The 19445-nt window shown below is 42.6% G+C and overlaps 1 protein-coding gene across 2 annotated transcripts in view; it reads left to right on the top strand.

The window, feature by feature from the left end:
* The window catches only part of AIF1L (allograft inflammatory factor 1 like), a 134357-nt gene that overhangs the window by 72959 nt on the left and 41953 nt on the right, over positions 1–19445 (top strand). For both annotated transcript variants that reach the window (XR_016311555.1, XM_089669028.1), the window contains exon 5: positions 8081–8243. Coding sequence is in view for 1 of the 2 variants with exons in the window: in XM_089669028.1 (XP_089525154.1) it covers positions 8081–8243 (163 nt within the window). In the remaining variant the exon portion in view is untranslated. The remainder of the gene's footprint in view (positions 1–8080; positions 8244–19445) is intronic.

Here is a 19445-nt window from a genome sequence, read left to right as displayed (position 1 = left end):
GGAAATTTAAAAAATTTTAAAAATGTCTTTTTTTTTTCAATTTTAAATAGTAAAACATTGCTGTTTCATCCCATTTCACATACATATTGTCCCTAGTGCTTTGTCCTGTGCCCTGCCTGCATTTTGTCTGTTCTTTCTGCCTGGAAACTTAGAAAAGTCCATGGCGTCCAAAAAGCGTCCCTTTACGTCAACCGGCTAGAGAACAGCGATAGTAAATCAGAACCACTTACAGAATTGAGTGATAATGATTTGTGGGGAAATTTTCCTAAAAATTACAGCCTACAATAAAAAACTATTTCCATGCGAAAAAATGGTACCGCTTTCAGCACAAAAAATTGGAAGGAATCATACCGCTAGGGAGGTTAAAGAGCTTTAGAAACAGTTCAACACTTTTCAGAAAATAGGATTCATAACTAAATAGGTCAAAGTGGTGCAATAAAAATATTTACAGAAAAAGATGTAGCATATATTTATATATATATATATATATATATATATATATATATATATATATATATACATACACACACACATATACAGGGAGCAATAACACAGCAGAGAGATAACAGAAAGAAGTTTAGAGAGGTAGAATACTTGCCAGAGTACTGATTTAAGCAGATTGAAGTGTCCTGAGCAAAAGGGTACCGTTTCTCCCAAAGTTGGTTACTGATGTTAAACGGGAGAAATCTCTTCATCTTACTTCTCCAGGCCTGACAGCCTATTTTGTAGTTCCCCAGCAGGGGGTGTCTCTGAAGCCAAGGGCCAATCGCCTCATTTGGGGAGAGGGGTTTAGGCAGGGACCCAAGCTGTGACCTAAATCCCTCACAAGTTTTACCATGGTCAATAACCTTCCATAGGTAGATGTAGCATCCTATTCACTGGTAGGATAATATGCAGAATGATATTCTGAACGTCCAGACACCAGATATGATATATCTGCCTGTGACGGTAAAGAGATATCGCTTTCTGCTCTCAGGTAGATGTAATCTAGGGGTGTAAGTAATCAGGTGACTTGTATTAAAATGACCTCTCTGAATATATGCTTTGTTTTATGGTACATATTTCCTGCCGAAAGATATGAAAGTGTATGAAAAAGTGGTTTCCAAATGAGATGAATGTTTTACTACTATTCTGGAATGCTTTCAAGTCCAGTGACTGGCGGGTTTAAAGCTTTACGAGCAGCTCAGAGCAAGAGTGGGACAGACACCCTGGCATCAGCTAATTGGGTTTACAACCATGATGGGTATCCAGCTGTGCCCTGTGCACTCCTGAACTCAGCATACACCAGACCACCTGCCATTCAACAGAAAGGGAGGAGGGGGGATTTGGAGTGAGAATGACACAAGATAGAGGATCTTTAGCAAAATGGATGTTCGTGTCCATATTTGTACGTACAATTGCTACACACCCGTGTTATTTTTCTCTCTGCAAGGAGAAAGAGAGAGATATAATCTCCTGCATTCACAGGGAGAAAACATGGAGGCATGCTTCACAATGATTGATCACTGCAATAGTCAATCAGAAGCTATCCTAACGATCAGGTGACCCGAAATTGGGAGTTTCAGGTCCTGATGGTTAATACGGGACCCGGGGCACTCAGTGAGACCCTGGCCTCTGTGCTGGGAGTGCACAGTGTGGCATACTATCAGCACAAAGGCAAGTACACAAATATGCGGCACCACAGAAGAAAGCCCAGTCCAATGGGGCCACATATTTGCGTATGGTTGGCGCCAAGGGTTAAAGTCGAACACTGGTCAATTCTCAAAAATAGAGCCTGCCAAGAATGGATGATTATTTGACCAATTCAGCTGGAAACATTCCAAATTTCGATCCATGTATGGGCAGGGTGGTTGCACAGAAGACGATCTACCAATTAACTTCTATAGAACTGCTCTGTTGGAAAATTTCCACTCAATTAGCGCCGCAGGCTACAGCCACCAGCACTGATCAGTGTGCTCTGATCGGGAAGTCTCCCCGCTATCAGGCAGCCCATAGAGCCCCTGTGGGTTGAAAAAAAAAATTACTGGATTCCCCCATCCACACATTAAAGATGGTTGGGATAATCCTCCAGTTGTACCTTTGTATTCTAAGTATTGTGTATCCCCCTCTCCTTCCCCCAGATAGTGTAGTAAATGCCTGTTTAGTCTAGGGGGATTGTAAAGTGGAGGAATGCTTACTTTATTCCTCTCTCCTTTGTTCCTGGAATATGGACGGGCTGTTGGCATGCTCTGTGCATATGATGTCAGCTAGGGGGCGGCTGCACAGCCGGGGCAGACAAGCTTGGTGAGATTCGTTTTCCCATGTGAAGAAAGCCTGCAAGAACAGGGAATAAGGTAAGTATCCAACAATTTTGCACCCTCCTAGACTAAACAAGCAGTTAAAGTGGTTGTAAACCCTTACATATACCCAGTGAAGTGACTGGCCTCAGGTGATACACAGAGATGAAACAAATCCTCCTATGTGCGTTGTACCTGTTTATCTGTAACCATTTCTTCTCTACATCAGTTCAGAGTCTGGAATTTTTACAGCTTGTCTGAGCTTTTAGAAAGTAGGGGGCTGGGAGCTGAAGTTACAGATCAGTGAGAGCTGACTGTAAGAAATGGACACACCCCCTTCACACAGGGACAGAGCTGAGGCTGTCAATCACAGGCTGCGTGTTGGAGCTCCCTTCCCGTCACCTTTTTATTTCTTGGTGTCAGGAAAATCTGTCAGAAGTGACTCTGCTGAGTAGAGGAAGCAGCAGACAGAAATGACACCCAGTACTCTGGATTGAGACAAGTATACACAATAAAGGGATATGGTTTGTTCATATTTCATGTCAGAGGTTTACAACCATTTTAATGTTTACTATTGGGGAAGGGGGGATGGCAATAATTATTCCTAATCCCTTCTACACTGCCCTATAGTAGAAATACTGCTACAGGGTGACACAGGTGTGCAAAATCAAGTATACATATGTGATTTTTCAGTTCCGGATAAAGGGCGTGCATGCACCCTACCTGCATCTCCATTCGCGGCCTCAGCTGTAAATCACCGGGTCCCGGCCAGTGATTCCCCGGCGGCACCCAGCAATCTTGGAGTATTACCGACAGGAGAGAGACCTGTGTATAAACAACACAGCTCTCTCCCCTGTCAGCTCCTGCACACTGCTTTGTATGGCTCTGCAAAGCCATACAAAGCAGTGTGCTTACAGTGTAAAGCACACACAGCACACAGTAAATCCACACACAGTTAACCCTTTGATGTTAACCCCTTTCTGCCCAGTGCCATTGGTACAGTTTCTGTGCTTTTTATTAGCAGTGATCACTGTATTGGTGTCACTGGGGATGTCAGTAACACCAAGTCAGTCCCCCCAGTGTCAGAATGCCCACCACAGTCCCACTATAAGTCGCTGATTGCTCCCATTACTAGTAAAGGGCTCCCGGTAAGACCAGAGATGTGTGAACTGACACAGGGAAACGCAGGCTCAAGTATGGTGTAACAATATAATTTATTAAAGGTTATACACAAATATAAAACACACAATATAACAAAACCAAACCTCCAACTGATAACGGAATGAATGAATGAATGAACACAGACAAGAGCAGTCAGGGCTGGTGAGGTGGAGTGGTCAGGCAGGCCGGGTCAGGAACCATCGGGCAGACAAGACACAAAGGAGCAGGCAGAAGAGTGGTCAGGAATAGCCAAGGTCAGGACAGGCGGAGTTCGTTCAGAGTCAGGATCAAAGCAGAAACAGGATCAGGCAGGAAGCAGACAGGATGCAGGTACAGGGGCTGTTGGGAAACATACACTCCTTAAATACACCTCCTGCAATCAGCCTCAGGTGATGACTTGATTGCAGGAGTGAGCTTCTGGCTGCTGAGAGCACCCGCTGGCCAGCCCTGGTACTGCAACCCACACGGCAGGGGAGTCCCACCACCAATGGTGAGTCCATTCCTGACAATATACCTCCATTTGTAAACACTATAACTTTCACGTAAACCAATTAATTTACATGTGTTGGGATTTTTTTTTGCAAAGACATGAAGCAGAATACATTTTGGCCTAAATTTATGATGAAATTTGATTTTGAAATTTTTTTTACTGGACATGTTTAATAGCAAAAAGTCAAAAATATAGTTTTTTTTTTTCAAAATTGTAAGACTTTTTTTATATCGCAAAAATAAAAAACTCACAGGCTTTCAAATACACCGGAAGAAAGCTCTCTTTGTGGGAAAAAAAGGACTTAAATTTCATTTGGGTGCAGTGTTGCATGACCGAGCAATTGTCAGTTAAAGCCATACAGCGCTGTATAGCAAAAAATGGCCTGGTCAGGAAAGGGGGTAAATCCTCTGGAGGGCAAGTGGTTAAAGGGTAACTAGAGTTCAGCTTTAAGAAGGAAGGTAGGGTCATCATAGTCTACCCTGTCTCTAGCAGCTTATCTACATTTAACATAATAACACAAATAGGCAGGAGAAAGTATGTAAACATGAGAACGCAACATCAAAAATAAACTTCAAGAAATTTTGGGCTTTGGGTGTAGAAGGTATGCACTAAAGAAGTTCATCTAAATTCCTAGCACTTACCTTGTATGCCCTATCCTACCTCCTCTGCTATGGACGCTTTGCCAAAATCATTATTTTGAGAACTCTGTCCAGCTTTGTCTCCCAGGGGCTGCTGTGTAAATGATGCCTGCAAACACCAGGAGTAATTTTAGTGTCATTATAAAAGAGACAAATGATAGAATAACATTTACAGTTTTTATCTACAGCAACACTACTTGTTTTAAAACTAATTTGTAATTCTTTCAAGACAATATTTCCAAAAAAAAGCCATGTTTGTCCTGAAACAAAAAAAAGATATATGTAGCATATATATAAATATTTGCAAATGTATCACCTAATCAATTAGCCTGTAGCTGAAATGTAAAAATTGGTGCAAGAGTTCAATTGGATAAAGGCAGCCTTGTATAAAAATGCAAAGTCCTCTTATCTTGGGTACACCACTCTTCAGTTAAAAACACTAAAGTGAAAAGACAAAAGTGACGAAAGAAAAATGAAAAAAATAAATAAATGTAGATCCCACCTGAGCACTTGGGTTTTTAAGGCACCAGATATCAAATAAATCACAACCCTATATCAGCATACATCATTTATTTTTACATAGTATAAACAAGAAATTGTACATGAAACATCTACCAGTTAAAAAAAAATTATTCTAATCATCATTGTATTTTTTCAAGACAATATTTCCAAAAAAAGCCATGTTTATCCTGAAAAAAAAAAAAAAAAAGATATATGTAGCATATACATAAATATTGGCAAACGTATCGCCTAATCAATTAGCCTTAGCTGAAATGTAAAACTTGGTGTAAGAGCTCAACTGGATAAAGTCAACCTTGTATAAAAATGCAAAGTCCTTTTATCTTGGGTACCCCACTCTTCAATTAAAAACACTAAAGTGAAAAGACAAAAATGACGAAAGAAAAATTAAAAAAAAGAAATCTAGATCACAGGTGGTGTACAAGTGCCGCACCTAATTATTAGTTACAACAAAACACCTGAGCACTTGGCTTTTTAAGACACCAGATATCAAATAAATCACAACCCTATATCAGCATACATCATTTTATTTTTACATAATATAAACAAGAAATTGTACATGAAATATCTACCAGTTAAAAATAATGATTCTGATCATCGTATTCTTTCAAGATAATATTTCCAAAATAAGCCACGTTTGTCCTAAAAAAAAAAAAGATATATCTAGCATATATATGTGTATATAAATATTGGCAAACGTATTGCCTAATCAATTAGCCTGTAGCTAAAATGTAAAACTTGGTGTAAGAGCTCAACTGGATAAAGTCAACCTTGTATAAAAATGGAAAGTCCTCTTATCTTGGGTACCCCACTGTTTGATTAAAAACACTAAAGGGAAAAGACAAAACTGACAAAAGAAAAATGAAATAAATAAATAAATAAATGTAGAACCCAGGTGGTGTACAGGTGCAGCACCTAAATATTAGTTATAACAAAACACCTGAGCACTTGGGTTTTTAAGGCACCAGATATCAAATAAATCACAAGCCTATATCATTTATATCAGCATACATCATTTTGTTTTTACATAATATAAACAAGAAATTGTACATGAAACATCTACCAGTTTAAAAATGATTCTGATCATCATTGATATTGGTATACCTAAAGCAAATATCCAACCCTCCACGGGTTTATTGCATTTTAAGTCAAGGAAACCAACTGTTCTGTCCCAGAAATGGGCCAATTATTATGCTGTGGGCAGATAGGGTCTTCGCAAAGTAGAGGGAGGACACAAGAAGGGTCATTAATGAGCTCTACGTGTTTCACAGCCAAAGTCACTTCCTCAAGAGCAGTACATATTAGAGTCCAAGATGCATGTGTTATCCCTCCTCCCTGAAGGAGGAATGTCACCTGAACCATACACGGCCCCCAAAGCACAACCACCAGGACACCACCTCACAAACTTCCAATACTCGCAGCATCCCAAGATGGAACAGACTGTTAGGATCTTACTGTGCCAGGAGGATGTTCAAACACCACCACCATGAAGGACACACAACATCATCTGTATAACCACATGTACCTTGAATTTGATATGTATTGTCTCCAAAATGCGTGGAGCTCATCTGTGACCCTTTATGTCTCCTCCCTCAGCATTCTATAGGACCCATTTGTGGGACAGAAACGTTGATTGGTGTCCTCCTGGCACAGTGGAACACCGATCGTTGTACGGGACCTCTGTGGCCAATCAGTGATCACATGAATAGTAGCAAGCAAGATGTCACTTCTGACATCATTGCTTACTACTTGTGAAATCTGTGAATGATCACAGAGATCACATGGTACAAGGCTGTTCACAACAGCCTTGTACCATGTGACAAGCTGTGATCAATCACAGCTCACACAGTAGTTCTCGATGGCTGCAAGAATGCAGCCAGAGAGAAGGAGAAATTATTGCTTTTACAGCCTTTATGGGTGTAAAAGCAATCAGTGTGTACAAAAAAAAAAAAAATCTTCATAACCTCCCACAAGTAGTACAGTGTCACCATGGTGACACTGTACTGCTAGGGTGACAGTATGTAAAAAAAAAAACATAAATAATATAAAAAAGTAAAATAAAAATGTTTTAAAAAAATTATAATTTTTGGTTATAAACTAATTTGTTTTTGTTTTTCACTAAAAAGATAACTGAATAAATTTTGGCCAAGATTTTTGAAAAAAGATTATTTATTTGCAAAATTCTATAAGAAAAACACTTTTTTTCAAAAGTTTTGGACTTTTTCATTTATATAGCAAAAAATAAATAAAAATCCCAGTGGTGAATAAATGTCACCAAAATAAAGCTTTATCTGTCTCAAAAGAATGCTAAAAAATTCATATGGGTATAGTGTTGCATGACCGCGCAATTGTCATTCAAAGTCTGATAGCACTGAAAGCTGAAAATTGGCCTGGACAGGAAAGGGGTTAAAGTGTCTGAACTTGAAGTGGTTAAAGTGGGAGAAAAGCCTTACTATAACTATTCTTAAAAATATTCCCTCCTTCCTCCTCCTCCTACCTGCCCTGTAGTAAAACGATTTGTGTCCTTACCTATTTTCAGTCTGCTCCAGTCTGGTCTGGGCCCTGGCTTTAGTAACACTTTAAATCAAGACAACTATAGTTATACCAGCACCATGCACAAATGTATCTTAAAACAAAAATTCTTGTGTATGCGTTTTTATGTTTAGGTGGTTAGGTGGAGTTGCCCTTTAGTCCCCCAAGTGAAGAGATGTCAGTAAAAAAGCCTTCTAGACGAGGATTGTTTGACTTTCTATTTGAAGGTCCTTCTTTGCTAACCATAATGAGAACAGGCAATTTGCACGTTTTCAAAGAAACATTTCTTATCTTCACACTAGAGTAATAAATGTTAAATGAGCAAAAAAACTGATATTTGAACACAGATTGTGTGCCGGGTTGCTCCGTACAGCTTCTCTGTGGGATACTGGCTGCAATATTTCCATATCACTTGCTCACGTACTGTATGGTTCTAGTATTTTTATACTTTGTCTTTTTTCCAGGCATGATGGGTCTAAAGATGATGATGGAGAAGTTGGGGGTCCCGAAAACTCACCTAGAAGTGAAAAAGATGATTGCAGAAGTGACAGGTGGAAACAGCGAAGCCATTTGCTACCGGGACTTCATTAAGATGTTACTTGGGAAGCGGTCATCTATTCTGAAAATGTGAGTAACTATACGAAAGAATGACAAAATCAAGAGGGTACGTGGAGCTACGAGCGCCCATTGGTGGCAGGGACGTCCCTTGTTTTTTATTAAACCTAAACTTCTGGCAGATATTTAAAAAAAAAAAAATGATTGCAGTGTGTAATTAAAGATTATTAAATTCCTGTGTACAGACAGTTAACATAAAAATTGGAATCCGTCTTGATATTAGCCAACTTGCATCACAGTAGAACTCAGACTGGGAAAGGGAGGGACACAATGGGAACCAGCCATGCTCTGATGCATGCACATTTGCTGACAAGGAGCATACTTACAGGAGAAGAAAGTTGATGGCGTATCACCGTAATGCTGCTTTTTGATTGCCCCATCAGCAGGCTGTAGGCGGAGAGGTGACAACACTGTACTCAGTGTTACTAAACCCCGGACCCTGCATTCACTATACCCACAGTACACACAACATGGAAATGCAATTTTGTTAGTAAATATAAACTGCCAAATATCTTTTCTCATCAGCAGTATATAGCAGTATTCAGATTTCTATCAGTGTCCAGCTGAGCACTGGTTGATCTTGTAGAAGGAGTTTTCATTCTCCTCTGACTGTCCTTTGAGGCTGCATGACCCCTGACCCAATGTCTGGACCCTATGTCTGATAGGCCCTGTGCTGATCACATGCACCCACCAGGGGGTGCATGTGATCAGCACAGGGCCAGTGAGCGCTGTCCAGAAGAGAAAAAAAAAACACTCTAGCAATACACACCAAACTGAGCATGTGGAGAGTGACTCCTAGAGCTCTGTACTATCAGCAGATAGATTGGGGACAACAGATGAAGGGGAGGATCAGAGAAGACAGGATCAAACAGCCTTTTTACACAATGCAGAGGATTAACCCCTTAGGTTTCACAGTGAGTTTAACAAGCATGCTTTACTGCATATACAGACTGATTTGTACTGCTGTGGGTTTAGTAACACTTTAACTCTATGTGGTGTCACCCTCCTGGCTGTGCTGTCTGGCAAAGGTGAATGAATATCCCCATGTACAGTATATTCCGTCTGTGCAGTTTGCTCTTCTCTGCAACTCAGAACTTCAAACTAAAGCTGGCCATACACTGATAGATTTTTTTTTTTTTACTCAGCTGATGGGCTAAACAAAAAAAATCCAACCAATTCCTCCATCCATGCTATGGATAAAACATCTGCCATGGCAATTGTATTTTGACAGCTGGCAGAATGCTGGAGCAGCAGCTGTACCTGACTGGATGCAGATGCTACTCGGTTGACAATTTTGTTTCCGACTTTGATTTGGGCTGACAGGCCAACCCACTAAGTGATTTTGTCTGGTTCATGATGAACCGGCTAAAATGTGATACAGCAGCATGTACTACAGTATATAGTATTGTGTGTTAATATCACTTGACCAGTAGATGGCACTGTACACTAAGGTTACTAGTTTTGCATATGTGTAAAACTTGTTGGTTCTCTCTCTTCCTTCCTCTCTTCCTCTCTTCAAAACCAAGATGTCTGCTGAAATGTGTTCTGTATGTTTGCAACTTAAGCCACACAAGTAAAACAGTGTTCTGCCTCATCACAAGCTACCAGTGTCTTCTCTAACACATAACCAACAAAATGTACATCGTGTATGGTCAGCTTAGGCTTGGAGAGGGTATATTTCTAGGGGTTAGGTAGGTGAATTGGCTCCTGTCTAAATTGGCCCTAGTATGTGTATGTATGAATGTAAGTTAGGGACCTTATATTGTATGCCCCTTGAGGGTCAGGGACTGATGTGAATGCACAATATATATGTAAAGTGCTGCGTAAACTGACGGCGTTATATAAGTACCTGAAATAAAATAAATTTAGAAATGTTGGCTTGTCTGTAAGTTTATATGGACAATATAGCCCATGGTGGACAAACAGAGAGTTCAGATCACAGCCATGTCCTGGATATTACTGGGACAAGAAATGAAGGAAAATCTTCCCAGTGGGGACACAGATAGCAATAAAAACCTGACAAATTAACCTTTCCCACTCTGTATACAACCCAAAAAAATTGGGTGGCATTCCTGATCTTCAGACCCAAATTCTGTTCCTTTTTTTTGTAGCAGGAATGTTGGCAAGAGACTATGGGGTTGATTTACTAAAGGCAAATAGACTATGCAGTTGCTCCAGAGTTTAACCCCTCGCCTACAGGGCACTTATACCCCCTTCCTGCCCAGGCCAATTTCCAGCTTTCAGTGCTGTTGCACTTTGAATAACAATTGCGCGGTCATGCAACACTACCCATATGAAATTTTTATCATTTTTTTGTGACAGAGCTTTATTTTGGTGGTATTTAATCACCTCTGGTATTTAATCACCTTTTTTATTTTTTCTTAAACCAAAAACCACTGAAAATTTTGAAAAAAAAATTTTTTTCTTAGTTTTTGTTATAAAATTTTGTAAATAAGTGATTTTTCTCCTTCACGGATGTGCGCTAATGAGGCTGCAGTGATGGGCACTGGTAGGCTGCACTGATGGACACTGATGGGCATTGACCGGCATCACTGATGGGAACTGAAAGGCAGCACTCATATATGGCACTGATAGGTGGCACTGACGGGCACTGATAGGCGCAGTGATACACACTGATAGGCGGCACTGACTGGCCCTGATAGGTGGCACTGATTGGCAGCACTGAAGGTGGCACTGACTGGCATTGATAGGTGGCACTAATGGGTGACACTGAAAGGCAGCTCAGATGGGCACTGATATGTGGCATTGATGTGCACTAGTAGGGACTGAAATGTGGCATTGCTGTGGCACTGATGGGCACTGGCAGGTGTCATCAATGAGCACTGACAGGTGGCACTTCTGGGGCTACACAGATCATCAGGGCACACTGATCATCAATGCTCTGATGATCAGTGTACATGTCCCCTCCGAGGGATGCCGATTAATGGCTCTCCTCTCCTCTCGAGCTGTCAGCGTGACAGCTCATGAGGAGAGAAATGCCGATAACCGGCATTTCCCTGTTTACATGTGATCAGCTGTGATTGGACACAGCTGATCACATGCCTGAGCTGACATCTTCGGCTCTTTCTGTTTATCGGTGATCCGCTGTGTCCGAGGGACACAGCACACCGCCGATCGCCGCGCTGCACGCTCCCGGCGCCGCGCATACGCACTTAGAATGGGAGGACGTCATATGACATCCTCCCAGAACGAGAGAACCGCCTTGCGCCCGTCATTGTACTATATGGTGGGCGGGAGGTGGTTAATAAATATGTCGTAATGCTCTGTTTATTTTCAGCATCCAATCATGTACAAGGAAAAAATGCTGTTTTTTTTTTATTTCCCTTGTACCTGATTGGAGACCACTGGCTTAGTAGATGAAGTAAAGCTGTATGTTACAAAGAATACTCAAACTGCGGCCCTGGAGCCAAATGTGGCCCTTTACTTGCTTTTATCTGGCCCTTCAAGCACTGTTTCTCCCACTGATGCAAGACACTATTCCTGCCACTGACACCATCAAAGGGGCATAATTACTGTTACTGACATCAACAATGGGGCACTATTTCTCCTATTGACATCAACAATGGGGCACTATTCCTGCCCCTAATGCCAAAGGTGCGTTGTTTACTCCAGGGGTGTCAAACTGGCGGCCCTTCAGCTGTTGAGAAAAGTCCCATCATGCCTCTATCTTTGGAAGTCATACTTGTAACTGTCAATCTTGCAATGCCTCAAGAACTTGTAGTTTGGCAACAGCAGTGGCTAAATGGTTAGCACTTCCGCCTGGCAGTACTCGGGTCGCTGGTTTGAATCCCAACCACGGCACAACCTGCCTGAAGTATGCATGTTCTCCCTGTGACTTCGTGGGTTTCCTCCGGGTACTCCGGTTTCCCTCCACACTCCAAAGACATGTTGGTAGGTGAATTGGTTCCTGTCTAAATTGGCCCTAGTATGTGTATGTATGAATGTGAGTTAGGGACCTTAGATTGTACACCCCTTGAGGGATAGGGACTGATGTGAATGTACAATATATGTATGTAAAGCACTGCGGAAATTGAAGGCGCTATATAAGTACCTGAAATAAAATAATAAATAAACAGCTGGAGGGTTGCCAGTTTGACACCTGCGGTTTACTCCCACTGATGGCAGTACAATTTGTACTCCCAATAGCCACAGTCTGGACCCACTAAATTCTGAAGGACAGTAAACTGGCCCTTTGTTTAGAAAGTTTGGAGACCCCTGTACTAAACTCTGGAGCAACTGTACTTGCAGAGTGCAACTGCACATTCTATTTGCCTTTAGTAAATCAACCTCTTTGTCATGGGGGAAAATAAAACATAAAAGCTGAGGGTAAAACTGCAGAAACCTATGACCTCTAGATGCCTACACCTTCTACTTGCAGATGTTTGGGTGGCTGCTGCAGGTATATTGACCTCTACGTGGCTACACCTTCTTCCTGTAGATGTGTGGGTGGCTGCTGCAGGTATATGGGTCTCTTGGTGCCTACTCCTTCTACAGTTGCAAGAAAAAGTATGTGAACCCCTTGGGATTACGTGGAGTTTTGCATGAATTGGGCATAAAATGTGCTCTGAACGTTATCTAAGTCACAACAATAGAAGAACACAGTCTGCTGAACATAATACTACACAAACATTAGATGTTGCCATGGTTTAATTGCACATAACATGTAAACATTCACAGTGCAGGGAGGAAAAAGTATGTGAACCTTTGGACTTAATAACTGGTTGACCCTCCTTTGGCAGCAATAACCTCAACCAAATGTTTCCTGTAGTTGCAGATCAGACCTGCACAACAATCTGGAGTAATTTTGGACCACTCCTCTTCACAAAACTGTTTCAGTGTAGCAATATTCTTGGGATGTCTGGAGTGAATCACTCTCTTAAGGTCATGCCACAGCATTTCAATCGGGTTGAGGTCAGGACTCTGACTGGGCCACTCCAGAAGGCGTATTCTGTGCTGTTGCAGCCATTGTTTTGTTGAATTACTTGTATGCTTTGGGTCATTGTCCTGTTGCATCACCCATCCTCTGCGGTGCTTCAGTTGGCGGACAGATGGTTGTACGTTTTCCTGCAAAATGTCTTGATAAACTCTGGAATTCATTTTCCCATCAATGACAACAATCCGTCCAGGCCCTGAGGCAGCAAAGCAGCCCCAAACCATGATGCTCCCTCCGCCATGTTTTACAGTGGGGATGAGGTTTTGATGTTGGTGTGCTGGGCCTTTTTTTCTCCGCACATAGTGTTGTGTGTTCTTCCCAAACAACTCAATCTTGGTTTCATCTGTCCACAGTATGTTTTGCCAGTAGTGCTGTGGAACATCCAGGTGCTCTTTTGCAAACTTCGAACGTGCTGCAATATTCTTTTTGGACAGCAATGGCTTCCTCCGTGGTGTCCTCCCATGTACTCCATTCTTGTTTAATGTTTTCCTTATTGTAGATGTGTCAACAAAAATGTTAGCATGTGCCAGAGATTCATGTAGGTCTTTAGCTGACACTCTGGGATTCTTCTGTACCTCATGGAGCATTCTGCGCTGTGCTCTTGCAGTCATTTTTACAGGACGACCGCGCCTAGGGAGAGTAGAAACAGTGCTAAACTTTCTGCATTTGTAGACAGTCTGTCTTACCGTGGACACATGAACATCAAGGCTTTTGGAGATACTTTTGTAACCCTTTCCAGCTTCATGCAAGTCAACAATTCTTGATCGTAGGTCTTCTGAGAGCTCTTTTCTGCGAGGCATGGTTCACATCAGACAGTGCTTCTTGAAACCAGTAAACCCAAAACAGGTGTGTGTTTTTTAAGGGCAGGACAGCTGTCAGCAACACGTCCAATATCATCACACTGATTGGAGTCAAGGTTGGCTCACTCCTGGCTCCAATTAGCTCTGGGAGAAGTCATTAAGCTAGGGCCTCACATACTTTTTCCTCCCTGCACTGTGAATGTTTATATGTTATGTGCAATTAAACCATGGCAACATCTAATGTTTGTGTAGTATTATGTTCAGCAGACTGTGTTCTTCTATTGTTGTGACTTAGATGACGTTCAGAGCACATTTTATGCCCAATTCATGCAAAACTCCACGTAATCCCAAGGGGTTCACATACTTTTTCTTGCAACTGTACCTGCAGATGTTAGGGTTGCTGCTGCAGGTCCATGGACCTCTAGGTGCCTACACCTTCTACATGCAGATGTTTGGGTGGCTGCTGCAGGTATATGGACCTCTAGGTGCCTACACCTTTTGCCTGCAGATGTTTGCATGGTAGCTGCGGGTCTTTGGACCTCTAGATGCCTACATCTTCTATCTGAAGATGTTTGGGTTGCTGCTGCTGGTTCATGAACCTCTAGGGGCCTACATCTTCTACTTGCAGATGTTTCAGTGGCTGCTGCAGGTATGTTGACCTCTAGGTGCTTACATCTTCTTCCTGCAGATGTTTAGGTGGATGCTGCAGGTATATGGACCTTTAGGGGCCTACATCTTCTACTTGCAGATGTTTTAGTGGCTGCTGCAGGCATATGGACCTCTAGGTGCTTACATCTTCTTCCTGCAGATGTTAGAAAATGTAAGTATCTAGAGGTCCATATACCTGCAGAAGCCACCCAAACATCTGCAGGAAGAAGATGTAAGCACCTAGAGGTCCATATGCCTGCAGACGCCACCCAATCTGCAGATGCTTTGGTGGCTGCTGCAGGTATGTGGACCTATAGGTGTCTACATGTTCTTCCTGCAGATGTTTGGGTGGCTGCTGCAGGTATATAGACCTCTGGGTGCCAACATCTTCTTCCTGCAGCTGTGTGGGTGGCTTCTGCAGGCATATGGACCTCTAGGTGCTTAAATCTTCTACCTGCAGGTATTTATTCTATAACAGAGTCTCTTTAAAGGGCAGAGAACAAGCACGGATGAATCATTGAACAAAACAATTTTTCATTTTACTTTGACAGTTGTATTCTTCAAACACCATCACAGGTCACTTTAGGTCCACTCTCTCTGAACATTTGCTACAGACAGAGTGCACTTTTTTTTTTGTAGGGTAATTTTTTTATGTCCATAAGGACAATATTTTTCATAATGAGCCTTTGGCCATACAGACAACTGCAAACACCTGGTATTTACATTAGGACATCGTAATCCAGCTCCTGTCACTATGTTGATGGCCATTAAGGGCAGGTTTGCTGGAAAACATCAAGTAGTGATCCCAGGAGAGCAGCAGAGTAGAGTAGCACCTGTCTGCTATGTATCAGATGGACATGTTATGCAGTCATTTTCCTTTGTTTGAGGTAAAGCACAAGGTCCATCTGTCGGGGACAGTAGCATACTAATGCGATACATGTTTACAATGGATACTTTCTACTTGGGATATATCCTGTCTTGTTAACGAAACCCATGACTGGGCTCATGCAGGAAGCTGAATATTCAGTTTTTAGGTATTATAAATGTGTGTGCTTACTTATGAAAGTTTTATATTTGCAATTTGTTTAGCATTACTTACTGTGTATGACACTTCATCTTAAAAGTCAGGGACCAGAGTTGCCTGAAGCCTGACAATTGCCCTGCCAGCTGACCTCATACATGGTCCCCAGCTCCTGAGTGCACATGGCAGTATCAAATAACAGAGCTCTAGCTTTTTACATAACTTTTGGAGCTCCGAAATTAACTCTGGGAGACAGGGTGTGAAGCCAAGTGATCTTATAGGGCAGCTGCTGTCAGACTGCAGGTGACCAATAGCCCCAGACTTTTTGGACCATTTATGGCAATGTGACAATGTCTCTGTAAAGGCTGCCCCCTGGACCCCTGATAACGCTGTGAATTTGTGCAGCATCTTACATACTGTACATTCGTATCAGTCCCTGCCCTCAAGGAGCTAACAATCTAATATCCCTGTCTCATACACATACAAGGGCAGACTTAGACAGGAGCCAATTAACCTACCAGCATGTCCATGGAGCATAAGAGAAAACTGGAGTACTCGGAGGAAACCCAAAGAAGCACAAGAACATGCAACCTCCATGCAGATAGTGTCCTGGCCGGCATTTAAACCAAGGACTCCAGTGCTGCAGTACTAACCATTAAGCCACCGTGTTGCCTTTATTCCTGTGTGACATTGGTTGGGTCTAGCACTGTCATGTGACTTGGAAAGTGACATCACCACAACCCCTTAGCTTTTAAAATCAACCAGCAATGGAGGTATAAGTGGTGAGGAAGCATTGGCAAGATGCGTATCAGGAGATTGGGGGGATGTGGGTATTGGTACAAAGACATTGTCACTTTGTCCTGAAAGGGCAAGGTGACTGTGTCTGTTATGGAGTCGGATTTAAAATAAGTAGAGTTAAATAATAGAAAAAATACAAATCTTTCATATGTAAGTCTACATGGGTTTAAGATTTTAAAACTGATTATTCATAATCCTGCACTAAATATAATATAGTATAGTATATCCATTCATAGTATTTAGTATATCCAACCTTGTAGTAAATTGAAATGCTATGCCATTGTGTAATGATTTTAAAATCTTTAGAATTTATATTTACAGTTTATAGTGTAACTATCTGTGAATACGGGGACCGCCATATTTGATTGTTACAGTCATTAGGCTTAATAGCCCCTAACACCAATATGTGTAGACAGTATGCAGTCCATTTAACAAGGAGGTATTCAGAGCTGGCACGTGCCAGTTAGTGGTGTGTCTGGCCTGCAGGCATCTCCCTACCCTTCAATGTGTAGGATGGCTGGATGGTCGTTTGGAATGCTGAGAGTCATGTGACTCGCATTACTGAGCAGCTGCATGCGGCTGGTCTCCATGCTGCCTACACGCTGACCCCTTTGCACTGCTGAGCTAAGCGCCTAGGAAGACGGTGCCAGGCGGGTCACTTGATCTGAACTGTGACACCCAGCTGCATTCTGCCTTTACTGGGAAGCAAGCACAGCAAACTCTTTAAAGCAGATCTGTCAAATATGGAATGAAACAAGACAGAGAGTGGCTTTATCCTCCATTTTTCTGTGGACAGGCAGTTAAATGGAAAAGCAGTTGTTGGTACTTTCTATTTAAATTTATGACACCAAAGTAGAAATAGTCTGGCCTCTGTACAATGCACATAATTCAGAATTATTATTATTATACAGGATTTATATAGCGCCAACAGTTTGCTCAGCGCTTTACAATATAACGGGATACAGTACAGCAACAATACAGTTCAATACAAGAGGGTTAGGAGGGCCAGGTCCCCACACAGGATTACCATTGACAGATTTGGGAGAAAACACCAGAATTTATCAAATGTCTGAACTTGCCTTTAAAGCAGAGGTTAAAACAGCGGTCTCCAAACTGTGGCCAAGGGGGCTCTTTATCTGTCATTATCTGGCCCTTGGGACACTATTTTGCCTACTGACACCAACAATGGGGCACTATTATTCCCACTGACACCAAGAAAGGGGCACTAATATTCCCACTGACACCAACAATGGGGCACTATTATTCCCACTGACACCAACAATGGGGCACTATTATTCCCACTGAAACCAACAAAGGGGCACTATTATTCCCACTGACACCAACAAAGGGGCACTATTATTCCCATTGACACGAACAATGGGGCACTATTCCTCCCACTGACACCAACAATGGGCCAGTATTATTTCCACTGACACCAACAATGGGGCACTATTCATCCTACTGACCCCAACAATGGGGCACTATTATTCCCACTAACACCAACAATGGGGCACTATTCCTCCCACTAACACCAACAACGGGGCACTATTATTTACACTAACACCAACAATGGGGCACTATTCCTCCAACTCACCCCAACAATGGGGCACTATTATTCCCATTAACATCAACAATGGGGCACTGTTCCCCCTACTGACCCCAACAATGGGGCACTATTATTCCCATTAAAATCAACAATGGGGCACTATTCCCCCTACTGACCCCAACAATGGGGCACTATTATTCCCACTAACACCAACAATGGGGCACTATTCCTCCTACTGACCCCAACAATGGGGCACTATTCCTCCTACTGACCCCAACAATGGGGCACTATTCCTCCACTGACACCAACATAGCTACATAGTTAGTCTGGCTGAAAAAAGACAAAAGTCCATCCAGTTCAACCATAGAAAAAAAAAAGTTTTAATCCTACACCCACAGTTGATCCAGGGGAAGGCAAAAAAAAAAACCCAGCAAAGCATGATCCACTTTGCTCCTGCTGGGAAAAGAATCCTTCCTGATCCCCCAAGAGGCAATCAGATTTTCCCTGGATCAATTTTACCTATAAATGTTAGTACCCAGTTATATTCTGTGTATATAGGAGAGAATCCAGGCCTTTTTTGAAGCAATCCACTGAGCTGGCCAGAACCTACTCTTGAGGGAGTCTACTCCTTGACCTCTCCGCAGCTTTCAACACAGTCGACTACCCCCTCCTCCTCAAAAAACTACACTCCCTCGGCCTCAGAGATTCTGCTCTCTCCTGGCTCTCATCCTACCTGTCACAACGCTCTTTCAGCGTTACCTATAATGCTACCACCTCCCCCTCACTCCCCCTCTCTGTTGGGGTCCCTCAAGGCTCCGTCCTTGGGCCCCTTCTTTTCTCCATCTACACCTTCTCCCTTGGCCAACTCATACACTCTCACGGCTTCAACTACCACCTATATGCCGACGACACACAAATCTATCTCTCAACCCCCCACCTCACCCCCTCAGGCTCCGCCCGAATCACACACCTACTGAGCGACATATCAGACTGGATATCGCTCCACTTCCTTAAATTGAACCTCTCCAAAACCGAGTTTCTTGTCTTCCCCCCAGCCCGGACACCACCCCCCATTGACTTCTCCATCACATCCAACAACACCACCATCAAACCCACCCCGCAGGCCAGAGTACTTGGTGTCATTCTGGACTCCAACCTATCCTTCCAGCCCCAAGTCCAATCTTTAACAAACTCATGCAGACTCCACCTCCGCAACATCGCCAAAACCCGCACGTTCCTAACCCCAGAAACCACTAAACAGCTCATCCACTCCCTCATCATATCACGACTCGACTACTGCAACTCCCTCCTCACTGGTCTGCCTCGCCGCTGGCTATCCCCGCTTCAGTCGATCCTGAATACGGCTGCCAGACTCATTCACCTTTCCAACCGCTCCATTTCCGCCACCCCCCTCTGCCAATCCCTCCACTGGCTTCCGATTGCTCAA

This window comes from Staurois parvus, unplaced genomic scaffold (assembly GCF_062004578.1).
Source record: "Staurois parvus isolate SC_StPar_1 unplaced genomic scaffold, SC_StPar_1.0 ptg000068l, whole genome shotgun sequence".
Taxonomy (NCBI): domain Eukaryota; kingdom Metazoa; phylum Chordata; class Amphibia; order Anura; family Ranidae; genus Staurois; species Staurois parvus.
This window is presented reverse-complemented; position numbering and strand designations above follow the sequence as displayed.